The following is a 23,070-nucleotide window of genomic DNA, read 5'->3' as shown; positions in this document are numbered from 1 at the left end:
CAAAGTCTCACTGTGTTGCCCAGTCTAGTTTCAAACTCCTGGGCTCAAGCAATCCTCCTGCCATGGCCTCCCAAAGGACTGGAATTACAGGCATGAGTCACCACACCTGTCTTAGTTATTTATAGCAATGCAAGAATGGCCTAATACAAACTCTATAGGAAAAGAAAAACTAATAATCTGATTAAAAAAGGCAAAAGATCTAATAGACATTTCTCAAAAGAAGACATGAAAATAGCAAACAGGGGCGGATCACCTGAGGTCAGGAGTTCGAGACGAGCCTGGCCAACATGGTGAAACCCTGTCTCTGCTAAAAATACAAAAATTAGCTGGGCGTGGTGGTGGGTGCCTGTAATCCCAGCTACTCAGGAGGCTGAGGCAGGAGAATTGCTTGAACCCGGGAGGCCGAGGTTGCAGTGAGCTGAGATCGTGCCACCCACACCCCAACCTGGGTGACAGAGTAAGACTCTGTCTCAAAACAAAAAAACAAGAGGCCGGGTGCGGTGCTCACACCTGTAATCCCAGCACTTTGGGAGGTCGAGGTGGGCAGATCACAACGTCAGGAAATCAAGACCATCCTGGCCAACTGGGTGAAACCCCGTCTCTACTAAAAATACAAAAATTAGCTGGGCTTGGTGGTGCGCACCTGTAGTCCCAGCTACTTGGGCGGCTGAGGCAGAATAGCTTGAACCAGGGAGTCAGAGGTTGCAGTGAGCTGAGATCACGCCACCACACTCCAGCCTGGCAACAGAGCCAGACTCCGTCTCAAAAAAAAAAAAAAAAAAAGATTTGGAAGCAACCTCAGTGTCCATAAACAGATGAATGGGCTGCTCTGTCTATGGAGTAACCATTCTTTTGTTTCTTTACTTCTCTAATAAACTTACGTAAAAAAAAAACAAAAAACAAAAAAAAAACCCAAAAAACCCAGATGAATGGATAAAGAAAATGTGGTACATATACATAATCGAGTACCATTCAGCCTTAAAAAAAAGAATGAGAACCTATCATTTGCAACAACATGGATGGTCATTATGTTAAGTGAAATAAGGCAGGCACAGAAAGACAAACATTGCATGTTTTCACTTATCTGTGGGCACTAAAAATTAAAGTCATTCTCTTATCTGTGGGTGCTAAAAATTAAACTCTTTGAATTCATGGAAATAGATTGTAGAAGGATGGTTACCAGAGGCTGTGAAGGGTAGTGGGGGAGATGAGAGGAGGGAATTGGGGATGGTTAATGTGTACAAAAAAAGAAAAAGGGCAAGGCACAGTGGCTCACACCTGTAATCCCAGCACTTTGGGAGGCCTAGGCAGGTGGATCACTTGAGGTCAGGAGTTTGAGACCAGCCTGGCCAAAATGGTGAAACCCCATGTCTACTAAAAATACAAAAAATTAGCCAGTCCTGGTAGCCTGAGCCTATAATCCCAGCTACTTGGGAGGCTGAGGCAGGAGAATTGCTTGAACTGGGTGGCAGAGGTTTTGGTGAGTCGAGATCATGCCACTGCATTCCAGCCTGGGGGACAGAGCGAGACTCTGTCTCAAAAAAAAAAAAAAAAAAAAAAGAGTAAGACATAGTATTTGCTAGCATAACAGGGTAACTATAATAAAAATAATTTAATTGTACATTTTAAAATAACTAAAAGAGTATAATTGAATTGTTTGAAACACAAAGGATAAATGCTTGAGGTGATGGATACCCTATTTACCTTGATATGATTATTATGCGTAGCATGCCTGTATCAAAATATCTCATGTAATCCATAAATACATACACCTACTATGTACCCACAAAAATTTAAAAAATAAAGTGATGACTGCCACCTCTCTTCCAACATCCCCACCCATCTCACAGTACTCTCATGGTTCTCTCAAGCTGTGCCCCTGGAGTACCATGGGTACAGCTTGATATTGCTGAGAGGATTCGTCTATTAGGTAAGGTACCAAACTAGATATGCAAGATAATTTCCAAATATGCTATTCTGATCATTCATTCACCAGATGCTTATTGAGTTCCTACATCTTGGTGGATACTATTTAAGTGGTGTGGGGAGAGCAGTGAGCAAAATAGACATGGTCCTTGTCTTTATGCTACTTACCAGTCTTTGGTTTTATGGCTCCAGTGGACACCCTTTCCTTCAGATTTTTTTCTTTCTTTTTTTTTTTTTTTTTTTTGGTTCTCCTCTTACCTACCTGATGGTATCTCCTTTGCTCATTCAATTGTTGTTTTTCCTCATTCCTGTCGTACTTGACACCCTCCAATTTTTTCTGAATTCTCTTTTAATTTCCCTTGTATGCTTTTTCCTTTGGCCATCTCTTCTAGTATATCTAGCCTTATAGACTATTAGATTTGTCTTCCTAAATATGTTTCCATGCTCAAAACCTCTCGATTACTCCCCATTGTCTATTGGATTAAAAAGCTTGTTTTTGAGGCCTTTAGCTGGATATTTCAATCTACTTCTCCAGACTTATCTCCACTTGACACTGTCACCTTTGGGTGGATTGAATGACCCCTGCTTCCTTTTTTCCCCTTTGATCCTTTCCTTGCCTTCCTGTTTCTTGGGGTCTTTGTTTTTTTAGATCCCAGGAAAACTATGTCTCCACCTGAAATCCTCTCTTTCATTTAAAGCTCATTGCTAATGGTAACATGTATGTGGCCTTCACAGATGAAAGTGAACTTGTCCCCTCTCTGAACCACAGGGTACCTATATGGCACTCTGTTTTTTTCTTCTCACTTAATCAGTTCATCAGTCCTTGAGATTTGTTGTTATATTTTAATAGGATCTAGTATTGTGATTTATATAATATAGACATTCAATAAATATTTATTGACAGATTAAGGGATTATACAGTAGGATTATACAACTTAATTTAAAGAGAAAATTATATCTTATGGATGCAAAAAAATCTATAAACAGTTTTGAAGGTAAACTGTTTCTTGAGCAGCTACTATGTGCCAGGTACTGTTCTAGGCACTGAGGATAACCACAGTGAATAAAACACTTTACAAAATATTCTATATCAAACGATGGTAAGTGCTTTGAAGCAAGATAAGTGAGGATAAAAAGGATGGATATCGAAGGAGGTGCTACTTCATATGGGGGTACGGGGAGGCTTCTCTGACAGACTGGCAGACATTTGAACAGAGATAATACATATAAGTGCCCACTATTCATTGGGATTAATTTTTAAATGGTCAGTAAGTTATACTTGAAAAAAATTGATTTTGATTTTTAGTTTCACCCTGTTACATACATATGCATTATTTAAAAATTAAGGTCTCATTGATAATGTCTATTGGGATTTGTTTCTCATAAAAAATTCCGTAAGATAACTCTTGAGTATCTCTTAGTATAGTTGGAAAAATGCTTAAATTGTAATGTTTTAGTAACTTATGCTAATGTTATCAAGAGAGTCATATTTCTAACTATAAATTTCAGAATTGATGGAGCCAAAAGAAATTTAGACAGAACACTGGATAAAAGAACACCTCTATTACCACCACCTGATTATCCTCAAACTGTAAGTTTATGTTTTCTCGTTAAAAAGTTTATCCTTATATCATTTTTATTTGTAGTTAAGACAATCTCAATATAACTGATGTTTTTAAAAGGAATAATAGATATATTTAAACTATATATTAATTTTTAAACAATTTAAATTAATTTTAAAATGTTCTCCTTGATTTAATTATATCCTGTTTGTTTTTGACAGATGACCAGTGAAATGAAAAAAAAAGGAGTGAGTTCAAGTTTTTATATTTCTTGTTTGAAAATGTTCAAAGAAATTATTGCAAAGTAGTTTCTTCTAAGACCACCTGCTAAGTCCCATTCTAGAAAATAAATAAATTTAGAAACTGAGGTTTTTATTTTCTCTTCCCAAGGGAGCAAACATGTCATGAACAACAATATGGCAATATAGATTTTTTTGTTTGTTTTAAACAGGGTCTTGCTCTGTCACCAAGGCTGGAGGGCAGTGGTGCAATCTCGGGTCACTGCAGCCCCACCACTCGGGCTCAAGCAGTCCTCCCACCTCAGCCTCCTGAGTAGCTGGGACTGCAATCACATGCCACCATGCTTGGATAATTTTTAAAATTATTTGTAGAAATGAGATCTCACTATATTGCCCAGGCTGGTCTTGAACTCCTGGACTCAAGTGATCCTCCCACCTTGGCCTGTCAAATTGCTAGAAATACAGGTTTGAGCCACTGTGCCCAGCCAATATGGGTTTTAAGAATTACATTTTTGTTGGCATTCACTATTTGCAGATTAATTACGTAAATATTTTCATTCTTATTCTAAACAACTGAAAAAAACTCAAAGTGGCAGTTATAAAGGAAATCCATCTCTCTTTTTCATTAGGGTAATAATTGAGCATTCTAATATTGATATAATGATATAGTAGCCACTCAGCAAATATGTATTGAGAATCTGTTATGTGCTTGCCACATGCTAGGTGCTAGAGATTAAAAAAAAAAAAGACACTGATTGCATGAGTGACAACAGGGGACTTATGATTGGTGGAAAGACAAAAACATCTAAAATTTCTTTACTAGCAAAGGATAACAAACGTACGGAGCTGGAGACATGAAAGAGGAAATCATGCAGCATGTTTTCAGATGGGGTATAAGCTTCTCAAGTCCCTTAAAATTCACTTTGGGGGATAGAGGCTGAAGATGTGAATTCAGCCTCTACGAATTCAGGATATTTGGAAGAAACTCTTTTTAGCTTTTCCTTGTTTTGGTTTTGGTTTTTAAAATGCTCTTCTTCCTCCTTACCTGCCCACCCAACGTTTCTGGAGAATTTGGATGTGGATCTTTCTTTTTACTAGGTATAATTACTGATACACAACATTCCCAAAACATTAATAAATATTTAATGTACAAATTGCCAAATGTATTTAATATTTGTGTGTATATGTTTAGTATCCTCACTGTTCCTAGCCAGGCATACAGTCATTCACTCCTGAGCCCACGCTCTTGGCAATATGGCTTCTAGGAATTCCATCACTTCATCATGAATGTCATCAGTAACTACTAACTGCCAAATTCAAAGGATATTTTTTCTTTTATTTATTTATTTATTTATTTATTTGAAATGGAGTCTCACTCTGTTGCCCAGGCTGGAGTGCAGTGGCGTGATCCTGGCTCACTGCAACCTCCATCTCCCAAGTTCCAGTGATTCTCCTGCCTCAACCTCCTGAGTAGCTGGGATTACAGACATGTGCCACCACACCCACCTAAATTTTGTATTTTTAGTAGAGATGGGGTTTCACCATGTTGGCCAGGCTGGCCTCGAGCTCCTGACCTCAGGTAATAAACCCATCTCAGCCTCCCAAAGTGATGGGATTACAGGTGTGAGACATCTCGCCTGGCCAAAAGATATTTTTTCTATACTTCTCTCTCTTGGACCTCCACCTGTCTCTTTTCTGAGACAGAGTCTCCCTCTTGTCAGCTAGGCTGGCGTGCAGTGGTGCGATCTTGGCTTACTGCTACCTCTGTCTCTCGGGTTCAAGCGATTCTTCTGCTTCAGCCTCCTGAGTAGCTAAGATTACAGGCGCCTGCCACCACGCCGAGCTAATTTTTGTATTTTTAGTAGAGACAGGGTTTCACCATGTTGGCCAGGCTGGTCTTGAACTCCTGACCTCAAGTGATCCACCCACCTTGGCCTCCCAAAGTGCCGGGATTACAGGTGGAGCCACCGCACCCAGCCTCTACCTGTCTTTTTTAAAAAAAACTTTGATTAGTGGAACAGAATAGATGACCCAGAAATAGGCTCACACAAGTATAGCCAGCTGATTTTTTCTTTTTTCTTTTTTTTTAGAGACAGGGGTCTCTCTTTGCTGCCCAGGCTGGTCTTGAGCTCCTGGGCTCAAGTGATCCTCCTGCCTCAGCTTCCTGAGTAGCTGGGACTACAAGAGCATGCCACCATCCCCCTGATTTTTGACTAAGTTGCGAAAATCATTCAGTGGAGGAAGAATAGTCTTTTCAACGAATGGCGGAAAGCAATTGGATATCCATAAAATAAAAAAAACCTCAGCATAAAGCTCCCACCTTCTACAAAAATTAACTAAAAATTGATCATAGGTGTAAATGTAAAACATAAAACTATAAAAAAATTTAGAAAAAGGCATAGGATAAACATAAACTATAAAACTTTTAGAAAAATCTAGCCTAGGCAAAGAATTCTTAGGTATGTCCTCGAAAGCACAATCCAGAATTTTTTTTTTTTTTTTGAGACAGAGTCTCACTTTGTCGCCCAGGCTGGAGTGCAATGGCGCGATCTCGGCTCACTGCAACCTCCACCTTCCCAGATCAAGCAATTCTCCTGCCTCAGCCTCCCGCAGAAACTTTTTAAAAACTCAGTAAATTAGACTTCATCAAAGTTAAAAGCTATTGCTCAGTGAAAGACCCTGTTAAGAGGATGAAAAAACAAGCTACACACTGGGAGAAAATATTCACGAATCGGCTATCCAACAAAGGACTTGTATCTAGAATATATAAATAACTCTTTAAACTCAACAGTATGAAAGCAAAAAATCTGATTAGAAAATGGGTAAAAACGGGCCGAGCGCTGTGGCTCACACCTGTAATCCCAGCACTTTGGGAAGCCGGGGCGGGCGGATCATGAGGTCAGGAAATCGAGACCATCCTGGCTAACACGGTGAAACCCCGTCTCTACTAAAATACAAAAAATTAGCTGGGCGTGGTGGCGGGCGCCTGTAGTCCCAGCTGCTCGGGAGGCTGAGGCAGGAGAATGGCGTGAACCCGGGAGGCGGAGCTTGCAGTGAGCCGAGATCGCGCCACTGCACTCCAGCCTGGGTGACAGAGCAAGACTCCGTCTCAAAAAAAAAAAATAATAATATTAATAAATAAAATAATAAAAATAAAAAGGAAAAGAAAATGGGTAAAAACGGTCAGGCGCAGTGGCTCATGCCTGTAATCCAAGCACTTTGGGAGGCCGAGGCGGGCGGTTCGAGACTAGCCTGGCCAACATGGTGAAACCGTCGCTACTAAAAATACAAAATTAGCTGAGTGTGGTGGCACACACCTGTAATCTCAGCTACTAGGGGTGCTGAGGCAGGAGATCGCTTGAACTCCGGAGGCAGACGTTGCAGTGAGCCGAGGTTGCGCCACTGCACTCCAGTCTGGGCAACAAGAGCGAAACTCCGTCTCAAAAAAGAAAGGAAAAGAAAATAGGTAGAAGAAAGATAAGGTAACGCTGTAGCCCGTCGGGCGGCCCCACAGAGCCGCCACAGCCTCCGGCTTTCCCCAACCCAACGTCGGCCATCGGCTCCGCGGCGCTACCATGGCAGACGTGGAAGACGGCGAGGAACCCTACGCCCTGACCTCTCACTCCAGGAGCGCAGGCTCCAAGTCGGGAGGCGACAAGATGTTCTAGCTCAAGAAGTGGAACGTGGTGGCCATGTGGAGCTGGGCCGTGGAGTGCGATATGTGCGCCATCTGCAGAGTCCAGGTGATGGATGCCTGTCTCAGATGTCAAGCTGAAAACAAACAAGAGGACTGTGTTGTGGTCTTGGGAGAATGTAATCATTCCTTCCGCAACTGCTGCGTGTCCCTGTGGGTGAAACAGAACAATCACTGCCCTCTCTGCCAGCAGGACTGGGTGGCCCAAAGAATCGTCAAATGAGAGCGGTTAGAAGGCTTCTTAGTGCAGTTGTTCAGAGCCTTGGTGGATCTTGTTATCAAGTGCCCTTCAAAGGCTAGAACACTCCAGGGGATTACTTCTTCAAATAGGAGTCGATGGATCTGTGGTCTTTTGGGACACATCAAAGGCTTGGTTTAGCATTTTGTCAGTTTTATTTTCAGAAATTCTCTACAATTAAGAAGATAATTTATTAAAGATGATCCTTTCTACCTCTGTGGTATGTGTCGCACACATAGCTTAGGAGAGCTATAAAAAAGGAGAGAACTTCAAACTGAATCACCTTTATAATTTACCCATTTCTGTACAACAGGCTGTGGAATCAGTTTCATTCAGAGGAGAACTTTTTGCATGCTTACGGTTGATCAGTTAAAAAAGAATGTTACGGTAACAAATAAAGTGCAGTTTAAACCCCCTCCTCCCAAAAAGAAAGATATGAACAGACATTTTACCATAGAGGATATATGGATGGCAAATAAGCACGTGAAAGATGTTCAAAATCATTAGCCGTTATGGTAATACAAATTAAAACCTTGATTCGTTTTCACTACATACCTATTAGAATGGCTGAAATAAAAAACAGTGAGAATTTCAGCTGACTTTTGACAACACTGACCATTTATTTCCTTTCTAACATTCCTTTATGTTTATTCATCTGGTTCTCTATTATTTCTCTGTCATCTCCACGGGTTCCTTTTTCTTGACTGGCTGTAGCCACTCTTCTCTTTCCTTGAATCGCCATGGATGATTCTCTCCTTTTCTGATTTCAACTACCTTTCATATATTGATGACTCCCAGAGACTTTTTTGCACAAATACCTCAGATTCAACGTGTCAAAAAAATGAGACCACAAGCTTCCTCCATAAGACTCCTCTTGCACATTTTCTATTCTAGTTGTTATCACCATCAATCTGGTTACTCATGCTTGAAATATCTGAATCTGAACTTCTTTTTCCCCCTCCCCAACTACCTCCCTTCCATATACTTAGTTCCCAAGAGCTCTATATAGTTGTCAAAACAGTCATTTTCTTGTCCTAGACTTAGAGCAGAGCTTCATCTCTTGTCTTGACCACAGCAGCCAACAGCAGCTTTTCTTTCTTTCTTTTCTTTTCTTTTTTTTTGAGACAGAGTAGTCTTGCTCTGTCACCCAGGCTGGAATCCAGTGGGGCAATCTAAGATCACTGCAACCTCCACCTCCCGGCTTCAAGCAATTCTTGTGCCTCAGGCTCCCAAATAGCTGGGATTACAGGCACATGCCACCATGCCTGGCTAATTTTTTATATTTTTAGTAGAGGCAGGGTTTCACCATGTTGGCCAGGCTGGTCTCAAACTCCTGACCTCAAGTGATCCACCTGCTTCAGCTTCCCAAAGTGCTGGGATTACAGGTGTGAGCCACCATGCCCGGCCAGGAATTGCTTCTTAATCAACTACTATGATATCGAGCACCAAAAATAGTTACTTAATGAATGATTGATGAATGAATAAATATAAAAACACATGTTCAGTAAAATATAACAGCTGTTATAATAGAAGTGTGAAGGGACTACAGTGAGGGCACAATATAGAAAGTTTTTTTTAAATTTTTTCTGTTTTTTGAGACAGTTTCTCACTCTGTCACCCAGGCTGGTGTGCAGGGGAGTGATCTTGGCTTACTGCAACATCTGCTTCCCAGGCTCAAGCGATCTCTTAGCCTCATCCTCCCGAGGAGCTGGGACTACAGGTGCGAGGCACCACGCTCAGATAATTTGTATTTATTTATTTATTGTAGAGGTGGGGTTTCCCCATGTTGCCCAGACCGGTCTCTCACTCCTGAGCTGAAAGGGATCCACCTGCTTCAACCTCCCAAAGTGCTGGGATTACAGGCATGAGCCACCGTGCTGGGCCAGGAAGTTTTCAAGAAAAATTTTGAAAGTACATCACTTGACTTAGATAGTGTTTTGCTAAGGAAGATTATATACTTTAATATATAATCTAAGGGTGAACATATTTTTGTTTTAGGAGATGAAATGGTTTTAGAAAGGTATAAGTTATAGATACATAATTAGAATAATGAATTTAAATTTCATTTTTTCTTTTTTTCTGCAACAAAAACCACATTCAATAAATTTCCTTTCACTATATAGTCATATAATAATTTTATTCAAGCTTAGTTTTCTATCTAATATTTCAGTGCTTGACCCTGACCTGCTTTCTAGAACTGCTATAGGTTTGGGGTATTGAGAAAATATCATCTTTGTCTGTATAATTTATTTATTCATGAGATTCTTAACAAATATCTATGCATACTTGATCCTGTGCTAGATGCTGAAGATTGATGGACAAGATGGACATATAAGCCCTTATGAAGCTTATATTTTAATGAGGAAGACATATAATAATTAAATGAAATTTTTCTATTTCATTTAATAAATAAAATTGTGATAAGTACTATGAAGGAAATACAGGGTAATATGGTAGATAGTGACTGGTGAGGGAGTGGGGCCATATTAGGCATGTGGTTAGAGAAGGCGTCCCTGAGGTGGTGACATTTATGGAGACCTGAATGGTAGAAAGGAGCCAGCCGTGGAAAGACCTGGGATTAAGAATTTCCCAACAGAGGGAACAGCTAAGTTTAAGTTACCTGAAGGAGAAAACAACTGGGTATGTTCCAGGAACTGAAAGAAGGCCAGCTGCTGATTGAGCTCATAGGAAAGTATAAAATAAACTTGAAAAGGGGGTCAGGAGCCAGAGATGAGGGCCTTGTAGGCTATGGTAAGTTGCTTGGATTTTACTCAGAGTGGCAATTGGAAGTCATTGGAGGATTCTACCCATGGGGATAATATAACTTTTTACTTTTAATGATAAAAAGTCACTTTGACAATTATATGAAAAAGGCCACTTAGATTCTTTAGAAGATGGATTGTGGCTACGGCAAAAGTATAAAGGAAGAACCAGGTAGTTGTACAAGATAACAGTCTAGGGGAGAGAGAATAGTTTAGACTAGAGTGATAGCAATAGAGCTAGAGAGAAATTGTTAGACTCAGGACATATTTTGGATGTAAATGCGACAGGACTTGCAGATAGGGTGCATGTGGGCAGTGAGAAAAAGAGGAACCAAGGATGATTCTTAGGCTTTGGTCTGATTTTGCAGGGTAATTGGCAACACTTATTATTAAGATCATCTAGAGAGGAGGGAAGAGCTGGAGTAGGGAGAGGACCAATTTCATTGCTAGACAGAGGTCAGCGCATTGATATAGTGAGGGACTGGGGACTATCACACAAGACTTTTAAGATTAAGCAGTACATGGGCCGGGCATGGTGGCTCATGCCTGTAATCCCAGCACTTTGGGAGGCCGAGTCGGATGGATCACGAGGTCAGGAGTTCAAGACCAGCCTGACCAACATGGTGAAACCCCATCTCTACTAAAAAGAAAAAAATTAGCCGGGCATGGTGGCCCACGCCTGTAATCCCAGCTACTCAGGAGGCTGAGGCAGGAACATCGCTTGAACCCAAGAGGTGGAGGTTGCAGTGAGCCAAGATCATGCCATTGCACTCCAGCCTGGGCGACGGAGGGAGACTCCATCTAAAAAAAAAAAAAAAAAAAAAAAAGACTAAGCAGTACATTAATGGAGTGGACATAGAAAATGTCTTTCTGTAAGAATTTTGGAGTGAGCAACTAATTGAAAAAAAATAAAAGTAAGAGACAAAAGAAAAAATGTCCATCTAGGCTACACATTTAAAAAATCTTTTTATCTCAAAATAATTTTAGACATACGGAAAAGTTGCAAAAAAGAGTACAAAGAATTCCCCTGTATGCTTTATCTGTTCCCATAATGTTAACATCTTTGCCTGTAACAATGATTACTATGGTTGTTGCCAAATAGTAATTTTTCTATCATTTCTTTTATATTTTTTGTTGGAATTCTGTAGTAAGAAAGAACTTTTAATATTTTTCTTCACTTATTCGTTCATTTAGATCAGTGTGGACTATAGATTTTTATTTTAACTATTAAGTTATAATGTATTATTATTAATAATAATTATTATTTTGTAGAGATGGGGTTTTGCTCTGTCGCCCAGGCTGGAGAGCAGTGTTGTGATCATGGCTCACTGCAGCCTTGAACTCCTGGGCTCAAGCCATCCTCCCACCCCAGCCTCCTGAGTAGCTGGGATTACAGGCATGAGCCACAAGGCCTGGCTTTATTATTAATTTTGAAGTTCAGTTGTTCCACATTTGGCCAGTGGGAGCCCTTAAAGTTGACTCTTTCGTCTTTTTTTACATATCCCGTCATTCTTTGAGCACATCCTTACTTTCTGGCACAATAAGATGTTCCAGGATCATGCTATATATACTTTTTCCATTCTAGCCCTGTAATCAGTCATTTCTCCAGGGATTTTTGGCTCCTTTTAGTGGAGAATGGTATTTAAAAACCATGATATGTGTGTTAAATGTGCTCCTTGATACTGAGTGTCATTGCTTCCTGGCTTTCTCAGCAGAAGATCTAGAAAATAATTATTTCTCTCTCTCTCTCTCTCAAAACCCATGGATTCATACTGATACCTCCTATTCCAGTAACATCCCAGGGTTTATTCTAGCCTGTCCCCCTTTCTCTATGCATAGCTTCCTTCTCTAATAGTGAGGAATCTGGCTTTCATCCATTAGCCACAAGGTTTACTTATTTTGTTAAATCCTAGAGTATACATAAATAATTTCAAAATTGCTAACTCATACTACTGTGAAAAACAAACCTCACCATAGTTTAATATTCACCTATAGTCCTTTGTACTTAGCATAAGGATATATGGTTAAAATATTGTGTTCAGTATTGGTTAGTTCTACACTCCTTTTCAATAGGTAATTATTAATACATTTTCAGCTAGGTAATTATTAATAACTTGAAATTCAGGTAGGTTCATTGGTTTGTTTGTTTTCATTTGGAGTTTCTTTTCTCCCTCATTCATGATGATATTTTTTACTTATACTTTGAGCAGGTAAAACAACAGCAAGGTTTAAAATCAGAACTATACCAAAAGTACACCTCAGAGAAGCATCTCCCATCCCTTCCACCCTGTTCCCATGCCCCCATACTTTCTGTCTGTTCCAAGCTACTCTTTCATATAACCAATCTCATTAATTTTTGATTTATCCTTCCTGTGTTTAATTTTTTTAAAAAATGAACAGGTATGTTTTCTTATACAAAATGCGTCATACTGTAGATACTCTTGCATTTTGCTTTTTTTTGTTTGTTTATTTATTTTTCTTTTTTTTTTTTTGAGACAGAGTCTTACTCTGTCACCGAGGCTGGAGTACAGTGGCACAATCTCGGCTCACTGCAACCTCTGCCTCCCGGGTTCAAGCGATTCTCCTGCCTCAGCCTCCCAAGTAGCTGGGATTACAGGTGCCCGCCACCATGTCCAGCTAATTTTTGTATTTTTAGTAGAGACGGGGTTTCACCATGTTGGCCAGGCTGGTTTCAAACTCCTGATCTCAGGTGATCCGCCCGCCTCAGCCTCCCAAAGTGCTGGGATTACAGGCGTGAGCCACTGCACCCGGCCGCATTTTGTTTTTAACTTAATAATGTATCCTAGAAATCGCTCCATATCAATTTTTAGAGATCTTTCTCATTTTTCACTATTGCTGCACAGAACACGAATGTATGCATCAGCCACTCTTAAATGTTTCCAGTATTTTGCTGCAATGAATACCTTGTATATGTATGCTTTCATACTGCTGGAGGTATTGTTTTAATTTCTCTAAGTGGGACTTCAATATGTAGTCTTATTAGATATTGCAAAATTTCTTTCCAAAATGTGCTAGCAATTTATGAGAGTGTTTGCTTCCCCATAGTTTCACAAAAGAATGTGGGGGTCATATTTAAAAAAAAATTTTTGTCAATCTGATATGTGACAGATGGTATCTCAGGGTAGTTTAAACTTGCTTTCTGTAATTATGAATAAGATTATACATTTAAAATATGGTTTAAGTGCCATTTTAATTATATTTTTATTGTGAAATGTTAGTTTATATCTTCTGCCCATTTTTCTGTTGTAGTTTTGATGTTATTTCCCCCTAAATGTTTACAAATTGTGATAAAATACACATAACATAAAACCATCTTAACCATTTTTAAGGGTACAGTTTAGTAGTATTTTCTTTTTTTATTATAATTTTTTAAATTTTACTTTATGTTCCGGGATACATGTGCAGAACGTGCAGGTTTGTTACATAGGTATACGTGTGCCATGGTGGTTTGCTGCACCTATTGACCCATTCTCTAGGATCCCTCTCCTTGCCCTTCATCCCCCAGTGGGCTTTGTTTTGTGTTGTTCCCTTCCCTGTGTCCATGTGTTCTCATTGTTCACCTCCCACTTATGAGTGAGAACATGCGGTGTTTGGTTTTCCATTCCTATGTTAGTTTGCTGAGGATGATGGCTTCCAGCTTCATCTATGTCCCTGCAAAGGACATGATCTCATTCCTTTTTATGCCTGTGTAGTATTCCATGGTGTATATGTACCACATTTTTTTTTTTTTTTGAAATGAAGTCTCACTCTGTTGCCAGGCTGGAGTGCAGTGATGCGATCTCGGCTCACTGCAATCTCCGCTTCCTGGGTTCAAGCAATTCTCTGCCTCAGCCTCCCAAGTAGCTGGAATTACAGGTGCCTGCCACCACGCCTGGCTAATTTTTTTGTATTTTTAGTAGAGACGGGGTTTCACCATCTTGACCAGGCTGGTCTTGAACTCCTGACTTCATGATCCACCCGCCTCAGCCTCCCAAAGTGTTGGGATTACAGGTGTGAGCCACCATGACTGGCCATGTACCACATTTTCTTTATCCAGTCTATCATTGATGGGCATTTGGGTTGGTTCCATGACTTTGCTATTGTAAGTAGTGCTGCAGTAAACATATGTGTGCACGTGTCTTTATAGTAGAATAATTTATATTTCCTTGGGTGTATTCCCAGTAATGGGATTGCTGGGTCAAAAGGTATTTCTGGTTCTAGATACTTGAAGAATCGCCATACTGTCTTCCACAATGGTTGAACTAATTTACATTCCCACCAACAGCGTAAAAGCGTTCCTATTTCTCCACAGCCTCGCCAGCATCTACTGTTTCAAAAATATGGAATGCTTCACGAATTTGTGTCCATCCTTGCACAGGGGCCATGCTGATCTTCTCTGTATCATTCCAATTTTAGTATATGTGCTGCCAAAGCAAGCACCGTTTAGTAGTATTTTCACATTCTCGTGCAGCGAATCTCCAGAACATTTTCATCTTCAAAACTGAAACTCTATACTTATTAAATAACAACTCCTCATTTCCTCTTCCCTGTAGCCCCTGGCAACTACTATTTTGTTTTCTGTTTCTATAAATTTAACTGCTCTATTTACTTTATATAAGTGGAATAATGCAATACTTGTTTTCTTGTGATTGGCTTATTTCACTTAGCATAATGTCCTTAAGGTTCACCCATCCCCTAAATTTTAAAGCATTCTTTACACTTTGTCTGAGATGTATGTTGCAAATATTTTCTGCCAGATTGTCAATTGTCTTTTGACATTTTAAATTGTTTTTGTTATGCAAACATTTATGTTTTTATGTAGTAAAAATTAATCTATTACTTGTTTCCTTTTTTGTGTCTAGTATTTGAATCATAGCTAGGAAGGTTTTTCCTATACTCAAGTTATAAAAGACTTCATCTATGTTTTTCTTCCTGATCCTTGTATAATTTCATTGTTTAAGTTAAATCCTGGAGTTTGTTCTTATGTATGGTGGAAGGTATGAATTATTTTATCTTTTTCCAAATGGCTAACCAGTTGTTCCAGAAATAGTTATTAAAACCTTCATATTTTTCCCAGTGATTTGAGATGCCACGTTTATCATATGCTAAATTTTCTGATATACTGGTGTATTTTTGGACTTTCTGTTGTTTTCTACTGGTCTGTCTATCCATACACCTGTGCTACACCAGGATTTCTGGTATGTTCTAATGTCTCCTAGGGCTAGCCCTCCATTGCAGATTTTCTTTCTCAGGGTTTTCTTGGCTATTCTTGCATGTTTATTTTTCCACATGAACTTTAGGATCAACTTATCTAATTCCATAAAAATGTATTTAGATATTTTTATTGGTATTGTGTTAAATCAATTTTGGGAAAAGTGAAATTTTCATGACGTTAAAATGTCTTTACTAAGATCAAGTGTCTTTTCATTCATTCGTGTCTATTTTTAGTGAGACTATTCATTCTTATGGGAGAATTTATGAAATTATATTATACTACTATTGTACTGGAATATAATCTCAAGAGAGCATGGGCTTTGTCTGTTTTGTTCAGCTACTATATACCCAGCATTTAGAACAATGTCTGAATATTTGTTGAATCGGTGGATATATTATAATAATAAGTTAGATAATAAGGAATAATAAGTTAGGTAAAGAATCTTTGTTTTGCCTTGAGAAAATGAAAACCATACTAAGAATATTAATTTGGCAAGAATTCATCATCAATAAAGAAAAAGATAAAATGGTTTCTTTGTGGGATGTACTTTTGGATTAAATGGTTTTTATTCTGAAAATTTTATTTTTCAGAATATTTTTAATCTGAAAAAATGTTGTCTTAGGAAGAGAGAGTTCAGGAGTTACACTGAAATGATACAACCATGCAGAACATTTAATTTTTTCTTATGTTCTCAGTTCAACTATATTTATATGAAGCAATGTGTAGAAAGTAGTCCTTTAGTACCTATTCAGCAGGAATGGCTGGATCACATGTTAAGGCTGATACCTGAGTCTTTAAAGGAAGGGAAAGAAAGAGAAGAACTTCTTGAAAGTCTCATAAATGAGGTGTCAAGTGACTTTGAAAACAGCATGAAGAGATATTTGGGTAAGTAGCATCTAACACACACCAGGCTTCTTTCACCTTGGCCTCCCCCCGTCCCCACTGAATCAAAAATAGAAATAAGCAAAATGAGTAATGAACACTATGTATTTAAACTATATCTGTTTTTTTTCTTCTTTTCTTTTTATTTTTTTTCTTCGAGACATGATCTCTGTCGCCCAGGCTGGAGTGCAGTGGTGCTATTTCGGCTCACTGCAGCCTCCGCCTGCTGAGTTGAAGCGATTCCCCTACCTCAGCCTCCCGAGTACCTGGAACTTCAGGCACACACCACTATGCCCAGCTAGTTTTTTTATTTTTTGGTAGAGATGTAGTTTCACCATGTTGACCAAGCTGGTCTAAAACTCCTGGGCTCAAGCCATCCACCCACCTCAGCCTCCCAAAGTGCTGGGATTACACGCTGAGCCACTCAGCCCGGCCTAAACTATATGTATTTCTTAGATACGATTTTTATTTAAAGTTTTTATTTTGAGTCTATACTTAAGTCAAAATCCTTACAATTTAAGGGTACTTTTTGTATTTTTTTTATTAGCTAACATCTCTTTGATTTTTTACTTTGTCTTTATGATTTTAGCTATACTATTTATAGGTTTGCTAGAAAATACTAATATGTTTTGGGAGATTTATTAGGGGTATAATCTTTGCTATTTTTTAGAATAAACTTTTTTCCTTTTTAAAAATTGACAAATAAAAATTGTATATAATTATCATGTACAATACGTTTTGAAATATGTGTGGAATAGCTAAATTGAGCTAATTAACTGATGCATTTTTTTCACATATTTATCATTTTTTGTGTGTGATGGGAACATAAAATCTACTCTTGACAATTTTCAAGGGTACAATAAATTGTTACTAACTAGTCACTATGTTGTATAATTGCTTTCTTTTTTTTTTTTTTTTTTTTTTTTTATGATGGAGTCTCACTCTGTCACCCAGAATAGAGTGCAGTGGTGCAATCTCAGCTCACTGCAACCTCCACCTCCCAGGTTCAAGCGATTCTCTTGCCTCAGCCTCCCAAGTAGCTGGGACTACAGGCGCCTGCCACCATGCCCAGCTAATTTTTGTATTTTTAGTAGAGATGGGGTTTCACCATGTTGGCTAGCCTGGTCTCAAACTCCTGACCTCAGGTGATCTGCCCTCCTTGGCCTCTCAAAGTGCTGGAATTACAGGCATGAGCCACCACGCTTGGCCTCCATGTCGTATAATCTCTTGAACTTGTTCCCTCCTATCTAACTGAAATTTTGTAGCCTGTGACCAACATCCTCCCAGCCCCTGGTAGCCACCATGAAATGCATTTTTTTAAGTGGCCATGCTAGTGACTTTTGAGTAGATGGAATGTGAAAAACCGAGATCTTATTAAAGCTTTTCGTTATCTGAACTCTCAAGTAAGGCCAAAATAGTACCAAGAACTTGATTTTGTTTCAAATAAAGGAGTTTTTTCTTACATTCCTTTTAATGCACAGTAAACTATACCATCCAAAATCAAAAGTTAGAAACTTTGATATTAATAGATTGTGCAGAGATTTTCAAGAAGCATTAATATATCCATGTATTTTAGTGCAGAGCGTTCTTGTGAAACCACCAGTTAAATCGCTTGAAGATGAAGGAGGTCCTTTACCTGAATCTCCTGTGTGAGTAAATTATTTTAAAAACAGTACTTCATCCAATTTTTGATATAGATAAAAAATAAACTGATCTTACCTTCAAGTGTACAATTGTGATGCTCAAAGGTATTTTGAACACATCTAAAAAAAAAGTACTCTTGTTTTTACCTCAGAGGTATTCTCTCTACTATGCTCATTTAGTTCTGCATACATAACTGGGGAGATCTTTATAAATGCATAGCTTAACTTAGCCTTGAGGAAGCTTTGGGGTATGCCAGACAGATTTCTCCAGCGCTTTTCTTTAGTCCTAAAGACTGTGTTCTTTCACTTTTACCGGGATAACTGAGCCAAAGCACAGTGGAAGTTAGCAGAGCTCTCAGATCTGGCCCATCACTCTGCCTTACTCACAAATTATTTCTGTTCTCTCTGAAGATAATGCAGTTTTGAGTTCTTGATGTGTTTTTATTAAATGCATATATCTTAAGGTTCCCATTGCTGACCACAGTTCCCTCTTCTCAAGCCCCAGTTTTCTCACTTCAATACTAATTTCATGTTGTAAGCATTATTTCCTAAAGTTTAGGGTGTATTATTTTAATTATGTTTGATATGGTGTTTTGCTTTTCCAGAGGCCTAGATTATTCTAATCCTTGGCATTCTAGCTATGTGCAGGCAAGAAATCAAATATTCTCTAATTTGCACATTATTCATCCAACTATGAAAATGTTACTGGACCTTGGTTATACAACGTTTGCTGATACAGTTTTGTTGGACTTCACAGGAATTAGGTAAAATCCTGTTAAATTTAAAATTTGAATGTCTCTTTGCTTGAGTCTATATTTTTGACTGTATAATTTTTAAAATGGAATCCTAAATCTTCAACACTTTTCTCTAGATTTTAGAGTTTAAAAAAATGTATCTTGTTTGTTTCAACAATTGTGTGGGGGTTTTTTGTTTTTTTTTTTTCCCGTGATGGAGTCTTGCTCTGTCATCCAGGCTGGAGTGCAATGGTGCGATCTCGGCTCACTGCAAGCTTTGTCTCCCTGGTTCAAGCAATTCTCCTGCCTCAGCCTTCCGAGTAGCTGGGATTACAGGCATACACCACCACACCCAGCTAATTTTTGTATTTTTAGTAGAGATGGGGTTTTACCATGTTGGCCAGGTTGGTCTTGAACTCCTGACCTCGTGATCTGCCTGCCTCAGCCTCCCAAAGTGCTGAGATTACAGGTGTGAACCACCGAGCCCGGCCCAACAATTGTGTTTTAAGACCAATATGTATCATTTGCTTCAAATCACATTTCTTTTTCTCATAAATAGAGCTAAAGGTCCAATTGACTGTGAATCACTGAAAACTGATCTATCAATACAAACTAGAAACGCAGAAGAGAAGATAATGAATACATGGTATCCAAAGGTTATAAATCTCTTTACCAAGAAGGAGGCACTAGAAGGTGTTAAACCTGAAAAATTGGATGCATTTTATAGCTGTGTTTCCACACTTATGTCAAATCAGGTACATACACTTTATATATATTAAATGATAATGTTATTAAAATTAGTTCAATATTTTAAATAGAATTCTACGTAAACATAGTGCTAAGTAATTATTTTGAAATAAAATATTTCTACTGTAATTTTATTTAAATAATTTTAGCAGAAAAATACTGCATTTCTGAAACTATCTAAAATGAAAGGAAATCTAGAAGTATATATTAGTATTATGAGTAATTACTTGGCTCATGCCTAAAGGATATATAAGTTAATTATAGCTTTATTTGGAGTATGTTAACAAAAGAACTATTCTAGTAACATATTTTTGAATTTATTAGATTCCAAGTTGATTGATTCTCATTTTGTTCTCAGTAAAATCTTGGTTTAAAATGTTATTGATCATTGTATAAGAGGTATCTGGTGGAAAAAATTTTTAAAGTTATTGATCATCTTTAAATGACAAATAGGGAATTTTTAATTTTATGAAATTATATTTATGGCCTCCTCAAATTTTTACTGTTGAAGATATACAATTCTAGAAAAATAGTTTTGAAGAAAAACTTTCCCTTTTGGTAAAGACCTCCAACAATTCCATGAATTTTGTCTGGCATATTTAAAAGGATAATATACATATTTAATATCTAGTATGTAATGCTGTAACTATTACACATGGTTTCCTTTCTACCTTTACCCTCTTAAGAGGACTGTGATTATTTAATAAAAGTAAAGAGATGAGGAATGTCTTGAAGATCATTTAGAACCATGTTTGTTTGCTGGGCTAAATTCCCAACAGTTGGTTCTCTATAAGAAACCATTATTCGTACTTTAGAAGCTCCTTGTGCATGTTTCTAAGTTCCAGTGGCTTTACCTTCACCCAGTAGTGTGCTAGAAATATGGCTCTCCAGGAAAGAAAATCACCCTGAGGCTGGGCACGGTGTCTCACACCTCTAATACCAGCACTTTGGGAGGCCCAGGCAGGTGGATCACTTGAGCTCAGGAGTTCAAGACCAGCCTGGCCAACATGGCAAAACCTCCTCTCTACTAAAAATACAAAAATTAGCCAGGTGTGGTGGCATATGCTTGTAATCTCAGCCACTCAGGAGGCTGAGGCACGAGAATAGTTTGAGACCGAGAGGCGGAGGTTGTGGTGAGCCCAGATTGTGCCACTGCATTCCAGCCTGGGCAACAGAGTGAGACTCTGTCTCAAGACAATAAATAAATAAGTAAATAAATAAATAAATAAGCAAACAAATAAAAGAAAAAGATAATTACCCTGATTTGTAGTGTTTGTCGACTTCTGTGGTGTAAATATTCCCACAGTGGTAAATTTCGAGCTTCTAAGAGTTTAGCAACTGGCTCACAAAATTCTTGAGTATTTAACAATTGGCTCTTGAGAGAACAGGAGCTAGTTCTAGCATTTCACTGTACCTCACTCCATGTGCATGTCCCCCCATTACACACTTACCTCTGGCTGTCAGACCTCCCCTCCCTTCAGTCTTTACCATGTTGTTTGATCTTCTGGAACATTTTCTGTACCAGGGACAGAATTACTAAAGAATGTGAAAAGTTCTGAGTCACCATTTTAACATTGTTGATATTCTATTAAAAAATTAAGGTTTGGCTGGGTGTGGTGGCTCACGCCTGTAATCTCAGCACTTTGGGTGGCTGAGGTGGGAGGATCACTTGAGCCCAGGAGTTCAAGACCAGCTTGGGAAACAAAGTGAGACACTGTCTCTAGAAAAAAATTAAAAATTAGCCAGGAATGGTGGCTCATGCCTATTGTCCCAGCTACTCAGGAGGCTGAGGTGGGAGGATTGCTTGAGCCCAGGATCCCAGGAGCTCAAGCCTGCTGTGAACTATGATTGTGCCACTGCACTCCAGCCTGGGCAACAGAGCAAGACCCAGTCTTAAAAAACAAAAACAGGCTCGGCGCAGTGGCTCACATCTGTAATCCCAGCACTTTGGGAGGCCAAGGTGGGTGGATTACCTGAGGTCAGGAGTTCGAGACCAGCCTGGCCAACATGGTGAAACCCTGTCTCTACTAAAACTACAAAAATTAGGCAGGCGTGGTGGCAGGCACCTGTAATCCCAGCTACTCAGGGGGCTGAGGCAGGAGAATTGCTTGAACCCGGGAGACAGAGGTTGCAGTGAGCCAAGATCGTGCCATTGCACTCCAGCCTGACCGACAGAGTGAGACTCTGTCTCAAAACAAAAACAAAAACCAAAAAACCAAAACCAAAAACAAAATTAGGGTTTGCATATAATGTTCTATTTGTTGTTTTAGGTTACCTTTGTTAATGTGTGTTCTCACTTATTTGTGGGAGTTAAAAATTAAAACAGTTGAACTAATGGAGATAAAGAGTAGAAGGATGGTTACCAGAGGCTGGGAAAGGTAGTGGGAGAAGTGGGCGGGGGGTGGGGGGTGTGGTAAGTGGAGATGTTTAATGGGTACAAAAAAGTTGGAAAGAATGGATAAGCTGAGTGTGGTGGCTCACGCCTGTAATCCCAGCACTGTGAGAGGCCAAAGCAGGCGAGTCACTTGAGCTCAGGAGTTTGAGACCAGCCATGAGCAACGTGACAAAACCCTGTCTCTACAAAAAATACAAAAATTAGCCAGGCGTGGTAGCTTGTGAATGTAGTTCCAGCTACTCAGGAGGCTGAGGTGGGAGGATGGCCTGAGCCCAGCAGGCAGAGGTTGCAGTGAATCGAGGTCTTGCCACTGCACTCCAACCTGGGCAATGCTGTCTCAAAAACAAAAAGCAAACAAAACAAACAAAAAGAAAAAAGAAAAAAAAAGAGAGAAAAAAAGAAAAGAAAAAAGAATGAATGAATAAGACCTAGTATTTGCTAGCACAACTGGGTAACTACAGCAAAACATAATTTAATCATCCCTTTAAAAATAACTAAAAGAGTATAATTAGATTGTTTGTAACACAAAGGATAAATACTTGAAGTGATGGAAATCCCATTTACCCTGATGTGACTATTACACATTACATTCCTGTATCAGAATATCTCATGTAACCCTTATATACACCTATTATGTACCCACAAATATTAAAAATTAATAAGAACATATCATGCTGATTAGCTGGGTGTGGTGGCACGCGCCGTAGTCCCAGCTACTCAGGAGGCTGAAACAGGAGTATTGCCTGAGCCCAGGAGTTCAAGGTTACAGTGAGCTATGATGGCACCACTGCACTGCAGTCTGGGCAACAGAGTGAGACACTGTCTTAAAAAAAAATATGTATATATATATGTGTGTGTGTGTGTGTGTGTGTGTGTGTATGTATACACACATATATATAGTATGCTGAATGAAGATAATTTTCAATTAAATGGATTGATAGGATGTTTTAATTATAGACAATTATAATCAGATATAGACAATTATAATCAGTTTACTGATTTTAGTTAAAGGTTGAATTTGTACTCTCTAAAG

General features: G+C 38.9%; 1 protein-coding gene, 1 non-coding gene and 1 pseudogene across 5 annotated transcripts in view; 2 read left to right on the top strand and 1 right to left on the bottom strand.

Annotated features, from left to right (window-relative positions):
- The window catches only part of DNAH12 (dynein axonemal heavy chain 12), a 262,745-nt gene that overhangs the window by 28,766 nt on the left and 210,909 nt on the right, over positions 1–23,070 (top strand). For all 4 annotated transcript variants that reach the window (XM_055110974.2, XM_055110975.1, XM_055110976.2 and 1 more), the window contains 6 exons: positions 3,436–3,517; positions 3,710–3,736; positions 16,332–16,521; positions 18,095–18,167; positions 18,767–18,925; positions 19,455–19,650. In XM_055110974.2, coding sequence (XP_054966949.1) covers positions 3,436–3,517; positions 3,710–3,736; positions 16,332–16,521; positions 18,095–18,167; positions 18,767–18,925; positions 19,455–19,650 — 727 coding nt within the window. The remainder of the gene's footprint in view (positions 1–3,435; positions 3,518–3,709; positions 3,737–16,331; positions 16,522–18,094; positions 18,168–18,766; positions 18,926–19,454; positions 19,651–23,070) is intronic.
- Positions 3,446–7,769, top strand: LOC100989948 (RING-box protein 2-like; annotated as a pseudogene).
- On the bottom strand, positions 14,756–14,861 carry LOC112439343 (U6 spliceosomal RNA). The gene has a single exon (XR_003027642.1). It is a non-coding gene; the product is annotated as a U6 spliceosomal RNA (small nuclear RNA).

This window comes from Pan paniscus, chromosome 2 (genome assembly GCF_029289425.2).
Source record: "Pan paniscus chromosome 2, NHGRI_mPanPan1-v2.0_pri, whole genome shotgun sequence".
Classification (NCBI taxonomy): domain Eukaryota; kingdom Metazoa; phylum Chordata; class Mammalia; order Primates; family Hominidae; genus Pan; species Pan paniscus.
Note: the sequence above shows the minus strand (reverse complement) of the source record. Positions and strands in the feature narration are given on the sequence as shown.